At 44.8% G+C, this 10,649-nt stretch overlaps 1 protein-coding gene across 1 annotated transcript in view; it reads right to left on the reverse strand.

Moving 5' to 3' along the window:
- Nucleotides 1-9,739, reverse strand: part of PCSK1 (proprotein convertase subtilisin/kexin type 1) — a 33,869-nt gene extending 24,130 nt beyond the window's left edge. Inside the window, exons 1-3 of the mRNA XM_065406125.1 lie at nucleotides 9,557-9,739; nucleotides 7,626-7,730; nucleotides 2,237-2,347 (exon numbers count right to left, since the gene is read on the reverse strand). Coding sequence (XP_065262197.1) covers nucleotides 2,237-2,347; nucleotides 7,626-7,730; nucleotides 9,557-9,739 — 399 coding nt within the window. The remainder of the gene's footprint in view (nucleotides 1-2,236; nucleotides 2,348-7,625; nucleotides 7,731-9,556) is intronic.
- Between the last annotated feature and the right edge of the window lie 910 nt (nucleotides 9,740-10,649).

The following is a 10,649-nucleotide window of genomic DNA, read 5'->3' on the forward strand; positions in this document are numbered from 1 at the left end:
ACAAATGTGCTTTAAATCAACCTTGGTTTGAGTGTGACCAGAATTTGTAAATTCCACCCAAGTTTTACAAAAAATCAACGAAGATTGGCCTGTTCAAATAGCCGGGATATTGACAAACCTCCCTATCCCTACCCAACTTCCCTCATTCCGTTCACCATATGACTTATGATCCTCCCGAAAGATATCTTAGGTAAGAAAGGGGCATCCTGTGTCTGATAACAGGAGTAAGGGAGACTGAGGAGCAGGATATGCTGGATGATCCTTGGATATTTGAGTTAATAGTCAAATCTACAAAGGCTGGTTCTCTTTCACCCACTGAGAACCAAACTGCAGCCACCCAGGATATGAGGAGCTGTGTTTTCTCTAAATGGTCTCTCCTTTGATGTCCAGGTTAGCTAGTGGAAAACAATTAGGAAATGAAAGGAATTAAAATGATGGGTTGATTATGAAGGACTGTGCTGAATCACAATTTGCTATTTACTGTCTTCTCTTGGAAACATGACTCACCTATGCCCTCTTTCCATTCATGGAAGGGTCTTTAAAGATTAACTCTTAAACAGATTATTTTTCTTTTGTAATGTTAGCCATAACCATATATATATTTTAATATGTGACAGCTGTACTTGATACCTCTATAAAAACACAGGCATAGATTCAATCACTAATGTTTTCTTTGAGTTTCTCAGCACATAAATACATTATTAAATAGGATTTTTTTTTAATTTTTGTACATCTTTGTTTCCAGAAAAATGCTGAACGAAGCATGAGATCCAGATAATGAAATGTACTGCGGGAACAATATTTCTTGCATTACAATGCCCTGTTTTCTAGCAGCTGCAGTTCAGGGAAATATTCTAGGTCACAGGGTTGTTCTGTAGGATCTATCAAATAATTGCTTTTCTGATGAATGTGTGAGGATAACCTGGGGCAGTGGGTTCTATTTTGTCATCAGAGCAGCCAATGAGCAATGTATTTATTACATGAATAGGGAAGTACCTTGGAAAAAATACTTAACCCTTAAATAGCACTTTTTATTTGAGGATTTCAAAACACTTTGTAAAGGAGGTAAGTATCATGATCCCTGTATGAGCAAACTGAGATGCAAAGAGGTGAAATGACCTGTCAGAGCCACACAGTGAGTTGTGGCAGTACCAAGAAGAGAAACTAGGTCTCCTAGATTCCAGTCCATTGCCTTTTCCACAAGACCACACTGCCTTTCTGTGTATTTGCATTCTCCCCATTGGAAATGAGCTGGAAAGAGAACACAGGGGAAAGGCTTCCCAGAAATAAAGATTCTGAATATTCTCCATTGCAAAAAAACAAAACAAAAAACCCACAGCTGACCAACCAGCATTGGGGTGGGAGAAAAGCAGGCCAATCAAAGCAGAGCAAACAAAAAATGCCTAGCGGCACAGCAATACAGTGCCCCCTTGAAGCTGATGCCCGGGGCAAGTGCCCACCCCTAGAACCAGCTTTGCCTGGGGCTTCTAACTGTACCTTACCCTCATTCCCTCTTTTGGAGCCAATGAAGTCTGAAGGTACAGGCATAAGTAGATGCACAGTGTGATCATATGTGGTGAACAGGCTTAAGTCTAGTTATGATGGGGAATGTCCAGCAGATTCTCAGAAAAGCAATGTAAAACTCAGCTGTTCAGCTGTATTTAGCTGGGTTGTCACAGGAGGCCAAAAAAACATGTATAGGGCAGGAAACCTCATCCTCTGCCACCTTTTCATTAATGATTTGATCCTATGAGATGCGGAGCACCTTCAACTCCAGTCGAAGTCAATAGAAGTTGGGGTGGTCAGCACCTTGCAGGTTTGAAGCTTTATTCCCTGTTGACATATGCAGTGTGCATTATTAGCTCCAACACAGAAATATGCTACCAACTAAAGAGGTAGAACTAGAGATGCTGGTGTTATCTGGTAAGGCTAAAATTCCTGTTATTGTAAACATGGTTCTTAACTGTTTAACAGCTTTCTAAGGTATCACATAATTCCAGTGATCAGAAACTTGAACTGGATGACATGGCTTTTGCGTGAACTGTGGTTTAAAGAGAGAGAACATTGCTTGGTGACATCAAATGCTAAGACCTATCATTTCCATGGGCTACACCAAGGAAAGTGGCTACAGTCTGCTCCCTTCTGTGCACCCTCTTTGACATCAACAAAATAGCATATGTGATCAGTATAAATAAAGTTCATTGCCTGCTACTATCATATAAAAATAAACTCTTACCAGGTACCACTGCTGATTCCACATAGGATCGTTGAAAAGGTTTTCTGCTGAGTCTCTCAAGGCTGAACGCTTAGTTCGCTTTTTTTCATACTGTTGCTCTGCCCATGACACCTACAAGTATTTTTATCAACAATAACAACGTATAAACCCACAGAGATTAACTGGTTTTGAGAGTGTTTCATTGTAAAACAGTACCTTGGTATCTAGAGGGAAAAGTGGAGGGTTCATTGCTGCAAAGTGCATTTCTGCATTAAAGTGTATCTTAAACAGAAGGAAGATTCAGTGAAACCATGATACTATAAAAATCATTTAAAGTACAGCTAAAGTGAAAATCTTTTATCCGCAAACGCCCCATAATGCACCTTTTTTTTGTTGAAAGTATATAGCTGTTAGAAGATTGCCTGATCTGTGGTAGTGACTCAAACAAGCAAAAACACAATTTGTTTCACTCTTCAGCCTACAATTTAATATCTCTCTATGTGAACTAGAAAGAATGGGAACCGTGAATTTTTAGAGGGGGAAAAAGAGCCATTCTTGCCACAGTCACAGCAATGTTGCTACTCATAGTCAATCTGTCCTTCAAAGCAGCTTTCCAAATGGCATTTATGATCACATTCCACTTCAAAGTGTAAACAATTAGAAAGAAGTGAATAGTATGCCAAATTCAACACTGGTGTGACTCTATTAAAGTCAGTGGGGTTACACCAAAATGAATATGTTCAAGTGTGTTTGTGAATGTGTCTATGCATGTAATTGCATGCCAGTTATAGATATACCTGACTATGTCTAATTTACTTGATGGTATTTTCAAAAGGTTTCTCATTTTGTCTGTTGGAATGAATTACTCCTTTGTCTCTTTACCTAGAAAAATTCAGTTAAATTTTAACAGAGACAGATTCTGATACCCTTACTTATGCTGAGTGGAACCTTATTCTGCAAATAGTGCTATTTATTTCAGTTGGGGAACTATTCATGGAAGTAAGATGCTACTCAACATGAGTATGGGTATCAGAATCTGGCCCATAGCTGGTGTCTAACACAGACTTGTTTTTTGCTCCATTTTCCAGCTTGGTAAAGTGAAAACAAGTTAGGTGACTTGCCAAGATCCTACAACAAGTCCTCAGCTCAAGATGTTCCTGGCTCCCTAACCCTTTGCTCTAAACATCAGATTAGGTTTTTTGATTAGGACTCGTCTCTCTATGCTGTGCTCTCATACCTTTTTGATTTACACGTCTGTCACAGGATATGTTAGTCACAATTGTGACTATGAAAAACCCAATTTAATGAACAGTTATATTGATATGATTTAAATGTATTTCACATGAGGGAAAGTTAATGAAAAGCTCCACATAAGAGAATATAGCCTAAAAAAACTGAGGCAGCTACACGTACGTAATTTGAGAGTACACCGCATAATATAGATTTTCCTACTTTGTGTACATTTAGTGCTAAAAATGCGTGCTGAGTGACAGCCCTGGAGACTGTAGACCTCTCCTTATCCACTGAACAGGAATAGCATGGACAGTATTAGTGCAAAAAATATTCTACTACTGCCCCATCAATGTGCAGGAAGACCACTTCTACACAAGTAAGGATGGTAATCCTTCACTCTCCTCCGTGTCCATTCAGTGCTTGGCCTCTTTGTCAGTTAATGCGTGTTAACAATTAGTGTCAGCTGTGCTCATCATTTTTGTGATGAGGACAACTGCACTCTGGGAAATGAGCCGAGATCACCAAACTCATACATCAGTGAAAGACATTGTGTAACAAGCCACATTTTTATCACTATGTAGTTGGGCTTGATTCAAACTGTCAATCTAATAGAGAGAAACAAGGCTCTGTACTAACCCATTGTGAGCCAACCAGCCATTGATATATAGAATAGTTAAAATTATCCCTTGAATTTGATGTAATGTTGTCGATAGAAAATGGATTTTTAAACTAGTCTGAATATTGGAAGAAGTTAGGGAACCAGATAATTACACATTTTTAAAACAGTTAAAAGCATTACACATTTTACTTTAAACAATGGGCAGATTATAAAGAGGCATAGCTCCAGGACCTTACTTATTGCATTTTGATACAACAAATTAATATTCTCAATACTATAGGCCAAAAGTTTCCCTAATTTACACCCACACAGCCCTACTAAAATAAATGGAATACTACAAACATAGCTAAAGGCAGGATTCTGTCCACTGTCTTTTAAAAATGTATTTAATTCTATTAAGACAGGCTGCTCTTGAAAAGGTATAGATCTTTAGTGAAGATGTCTATGTATAACTGTATAGCCAGGGCCGGCACCAGCCAAGCAAGCTCGTGCTTGGGGCGGCAGATTCCAAGGGGCGGCATTCCGGCCGCCCCTTTTTTTTCTTTTTCTTTTTGGTTTGCTGCTCCGGCCGCCCTTTAGGGGGCGGCGGCACAGAGAAGGGGAGCGCCCTGCAGCAAACTCGGCAGGGCAGCCCGCGTCCTTCCCTCCCAGCCGACCGGAGTGGCGCAGAGCCCTCCCAGCAGGCGGCGTGGCGGGAGGGACTGCATGGCAAGCGCCCCGCTGAAGCCCTGGCCGCCCCCCTTCACTCTCTCCCCCACGCTCCCTCCCGCTAGACCAGGCGCGCACTCCGCTGCATGTCTGCAGCACAGGGAGTCCCCCTGCACCCTGGTTCCAGCCGCCCTGCAGGTTTGTTTGTTTTTTTTTGCTTTGCCGCTCCGGCCGCCCTGCAGGTTTTTTTTTTTTTTTTTTTTGCTTTGCCGCTCCGGCCGCCCTGCAGGTTTTTTTTTTTCTTTCTTCCTGCTTTGCCGCTTCGGCAGCCCCGCGGGTGTTTTGTGTGTATGTGTGTGCTTTGCTGATCCGGCCACCCCTGAGGTGTGTTTTGTGTGTGTGCTTTGCTGCTCTGGCCACCCCGCAGGTGTTTTGTGTGTGTGTGTGTGTGTGTGTGTGTGTGCTTTGCCGCTTTGGCCACCCCACAGGTGTTTTGTATGTGTGTGTGTGTGTGCGCTTTGCCGCTCCGGCCACCCCGCAGGTGTTTTGTGTGTGTGTGTGTGTGTGTGTGCTTTGCCGCTCCGGCCACCCCACAGGTATTTTGTGTGTGTGTGTGTGTGCTTTGCCGCTCTGGCCACCCCGCAGGTGTTTTGTGTGTGCATGTGTGTGTGCTTTTCCACTCCGGCCGCCTCGCAGGTGTTTTTTTGTGTGTGTGTGCTTTGCCGCTCCGGCCGCCCCGCAGGTGTTTTTTTTTTTTTTTTTGCTTTGCTGCTCCCGCCCCCCCGCAGTTTTTTTTTTTTTTTTTGCTTGGGGTGGCAAAAAAGCCAGAGCCAGCCCTGTGTATAGCATTACAGCATTGCTTTGGGTTTACTGTATATACTTACATAATTATGTCTCACACTTTCAAATAGCTTATCTGAATACTAGATGGTAAATAAAAAGCAAATTGGAGATGATTTTACAAATGTCACCTGCAGCATTTCAAAACACTCTATTCTTTACTTCAATAGATAAATATGCAATAATGATTGTCATCAAAGTCAGTCATGCAATTGCCCCCACTTTCTGTGTTATAGCAGAGAAATATACTATAAACAAAAATGGTGGCATTTCCCCTTGTAATGGATAAATTAAATGTAACTGGATCAAAAGGAGAGAACTTAACCTAAACTCTGGATCTGATCTGATCTTGGTATTATGAGGGTGCTGAAAATGTGAAGCCAGATCTGGATGTGAATTTGGAAAGGCAACCCTTATTTGCAATGAGCCAAACCCAAATCCTGGATATAAACATCTCCAAATGTAGAATGTTCACATTTTTCAGCTTGAACCTATCTCAAAGGAAATGCTAGCAGTAAGACACCAGGGGAAGTATGACTTTGAAACAGAGCAAGCAGAACAAAGTATATCCTAACCCAGGGTTGGCAACCTTTCAGAAGTGGTGTGCCGACTCTTCATTTATTCACTCTAATTTAAGGTTTCGCGTGCCAGTAATACATTTTAACGTTTTTAGAAGGTCTCTTTCTCTAAGTCTATAATCTATAACTAAACTATCGTTGTATGTAAAGTAAATAAGGTTTTTAAAATGTTTAAGAAGCTTCATTTAAAATTAAATTAAAATGCAGAGCCCCCCGGAGCGGTGGCCAGGACCCGGGCAGTGTGAGTGCCACTGAAAATCAGCTCGCGTGCCACCTTCGGCACGGGTGCCATAGGTTGTCTACCCCTGTCCTAACCCATTTTTTCTCATCTCTGACTAGCTTCTCATATAGAATGTTGCCTCCTAACAAAAGCTCACAGTCTAATTTTTTTCTCTAAGTAACTGATCACTTAAATATTTTTCTTCTTAAACGATTAAATGTTTTTTCACAACTGGATTTCTAAATATTATGGTAAGTTTAGATTTAGATTTTTGCTGTTCCACTAGATGGTAGTTTTAATTTTCATGAAATTTCCTAACTTTTAAGCTAGGCTTTCAGTTACTGAAAAACTAACCAGTTACCTGTGTGTTTAAAAAGCAGCCACCACCTTTACCATCCACAAAATTAGATAAATGGAGTGTCTGTTTCACCAGTATAACTAGGACCCTACAAGGTCAAAACTCCTCTTGGCGGTTTCTGCTGTCTGATTTCCATAAAAGTTTTGAGTGCCCAAATACTGAAAGACTGGGCCCTGTAACAGGCCCTTTTAAAATGTTAACTGAACAGCTAGTTAGTGAAACTGGGTATTGCAGCATAATCTCAGCATTTTTTTTCTAATTTTTTTCTAATATATAAACACAATGAACTAGACCTAGATTTCCTAGAAATAGCACAGAATGAGCTTTCAGTCAGACCCTCTGAAGTCAATGGAAAGACTACCATTTACTTCAACAGATTTTTGATCAAGCCCTGAAGTTCTTTGTATGTATTTTCACCAACCACCCATAAGCATTTTAATAGGGCGGGGGGATAGCTCAGTGGTAACATTGGCCTGCTAAACCCAGGGTTGTGAGTTCAATCCTTGAGGGGGCCACTTAGGGATCTGGGGCAAAATCAGTACTTGGTCCTGCTAGTGAAGGCAGCGGGCTGGACTCGATTACCTTTAAAAGTCCCTTCCAGTTCTAAGAGATAGGATATCTCCATTAATTTAATTTTTAATCCAGAACCATTGCAGGTCTGTAATTATAAAAGAGCAATTTGGAGAAAAATACATGGCAGCTTAGGGCCAGATTTTGCCAGTCTTACAGACGTTGGCTAGTGCCTTACTCCTTGAAGTCAATGGGCCTGTTCCTGGAATAATGTACTACTCCACATGAGTATGGATGGAAGAATATATTAGACTTGCAAAATGTATCTGTGACCACATTACAAGTCAAGCAATAAGCTGACAACATGGATGCTGGATATCAGAAAGGGTAAATGCTACACTTACACGATGATCATCGGAGAGTCTCTTAGTGATATGAATGGCACTTCTTCGAGACCTTCTTGGATGGCTTCTATGTCTGAATAGGTAATGATTTTCGAGTGATCCAATCTATAAAACAAAGGAATATTTTACATACTGCCAGATACTTCTCCCATTGCAAACAAATATCAACATTCATAACCTGTCAGAATTAGATTCCATCTTCAAATGAGTGAAAACTAGCATAAATGTATAGCTTATAATATTTTTATTCTAAAATAAAATTCTCTCCAAGATAAGGTGTTGATCACTAACAAAAGCTGTGTGTTATTTGGCGTAATGTTGGGAAAACAAGGAGCACAGTCCAAGCTAAAGCTGAAGCTAAAGTACTTACTTTTGATTTACACAGGTATAAATTAAAGTAAAACTTGGTCCCTATTTTGACATATCTTAATTATATTACATTTTGAGGACAAGGTTTTATTTCTGACCATGGCACATGCTACTGCCTATGGCATCTCTTTGGGATGCTGATGGGATTGAATAGGGGAATGTATATTTTCTTGGAGTATGCAAATGTTAGTCAGTGAGTATGCAAATATGAGCTCCTTGTGCATGCAAAATAGGCTGATGGGGTTCTCTACCCCAGTTTATTGTTTACAGCTATGAAATCTATATTTTCATATGACATATTGGGAGTAATACACATATCCATCCATAGCCTACTAAAGTCAGTGGCAGTTATGCCATTACCTTCAAAGGGACCAGGTCCAGGCCATAATCATGGACCTACTATTATACATACTACAGTTTGTTTTAAGAAAGGAAAAATCTCTTTGATGGAGAAAGCCTGTCTTTCACTAGACAATAAGTGGGGCAAGACACTGTTTGGGAAAACTGTGTGGTGCTAGCAAATGGGGGACTAGAAGAGGAGAGATGGATTTTAGACTTGGGTCCCCAGGCTCTCTATCTTCACCATCCTCTCTCCTACTTGGGTTACTTAGATACAGGCTTTTTTTTACCCTTGCACAGTGGTTTGGGTCCTAACGCCGCCAATCTCATTGGCTGGAGCAGCACGACCCAGGGGGCTGGGGCTCCAGAAGAAGAGGAGCAGCAAGGATGCTGTTACGTCAAGGCAGTTACTCATCCCTGACAACGCTGACATCACGGCATCCCGAGCGCACGAGGAGCTCGCTGCCGGGAAGAAACGCGGCGGGCGAGGGTGAGCTCTGCAACTCCGAGCCAGCGCCGACAGACACCCCGCGCCCCGACTGCAGAGCCAGAAGTTTGCCTAATCAGAGATCCCCGGGAGGGGGGACCCCCCTGGCTTTGCACGAGGCAGGGGAGGACTCGCTGTCCGCTGGCTAGATACAGACTACGGCATCTTTCTCTTTAATGCGCACACGCGGGGGAGGGAAGAACCAACTCCCGGGTAAAGCAAAGTTAACAAGGCTCCGTTCCCTGCCGGGGGAGCAGCTGCCATTGCAAGCGCCCGCTCGCAGTCCCGCGTCTAGCGCGGAGATCGCCGCGGGGTGGCCGCCGCTGGCCGGCCGCCGCTGGCCACTCACATCAGACACTGGCTGAATGCGATGCTGCCATATTGGACCCACCTCCCTGGCACGGGCGGGGCCGGGCGGGAGAGGACTCGGGGCTGCAAACTCCCCTTGGGGCGCGAGTTTCAAGGCAGCCCCAGGGCGGAACCACTCTTCCCGAGCCGGGCACTGCTCGCCATCACCGGGCTCCGGCCCTGCCGCCGGGCGCGTCTGCGCGCAGCCCCCAGGCAAACCTGGGTACGCCGCAGCTAACTGGCTCGGCGCCCGCCCATCGCCTTCCCCGCCCCAGCGTTTCAAGCCAGCCCAGCGCTGGGACTGGAGAGCGGGGGCGTCCCTGGTTACATGGGGCCGGTACGTGCCCGGGGAGAGGCGTCCGAAAGTTACCTGCCGGCTGCCCCTTACCTGGCCCAGCAGCTCGTACTCCAGCTCCTCGGCTATGGCCTGGGCTGCCGCCGGACCGCCCGGGATCTCCGCCGCCCATTCATTGACGAACTGCTTCTCCGCGCCGGCCAGGCTGGCGGCCGCGCACCAGGCGCAGAAGAGAGCCAGAGCCACCCGGCGCCCGGCCCGGCGTCTCCCGTCCATGGCCCGGCGAGGGACGCGGGAAATCAAACAACAAACACACGCGGGGCGGGGGGAGACCGGGCAGCGGATCGATGGCTGCAGAGCCGGAGCCCTTTCGCTCGCGGTTGCTATGCGGACACCCGGCAGGCTGGAGGGCGCAGTGTCTCCTAGCCAAGCGCGCCACGGCTCTGGCTCGGGGCTGAACGGAGCCCAAACCCTCTCCCGCGCCGGGCTGGAACCGAGTGTTTACACGTCAAAACTACGAACGCCAGCCTGACGTCAAATGTAGCTGGCCCCCGAGCGAGCGGGTTATTCCCAAGCGGGGAGGGGGGAAGGGGGGTTGCTAAAATAAGCCGGAGGGACGGACGCACATTCAAATAAGAGGAGAAAAAAAATCCAGCCAACCCTCTGCTAGGAGCTGAACCCCTCCACCCCTGCCCTCACACATCCCCCACCCTTAATAGCTTCCCTGAGCGCTGCCAGAGCTAAGCTCTCTGTCAAGTGCATGGCACTAGCGAACATTATTGTGCCTTTGCTTATCAGGGGGCTTTAGGCTCCTCTTCCAGGAGGTGGCTGCTCTAACCCGCAGAAGGCACGAATTAATGCCTGATACAGCTCTCAGAATGGCTCTAACCGCCCTGGGGAAATGCTTGCACTGCCCCAGCAGATGACTTGTAAATAGATTCCGTCCAAGAGATAAACAGCTCGCACTAACCTCGTCTAAAGCAGCTACAGCTCCTCTTGCAGCAAAGGGATGTGCAGTTTTCTAATGTGCCAACTTTAGTTTACCTCCTTACTCCCGGGGATTTTAAAACTAGGAGGTTGAAAAATCACGGCACTGGGAACAGGCGTGACAGTATAAATTACAGTGTGTGCTGCGTGCAAAATAACATTGCTCGCAGATTGAGATAAAGAATATACATCGGAAACC

The sequence above is a fragment of the Emys orbicularis genome, chromosome 6, assembly GCF_028017835.1.
Source record: "Emys orbicularis isolate rEmyOrb1 chromosome 6, rEmyOrb1.hap1, whole genome shotgun sequence".
NCBI classification, from domain to species: Eukaryota; Metazoa; Chordata; order Testudines; family Emydidae; genus Emys; species Emys orbicularis.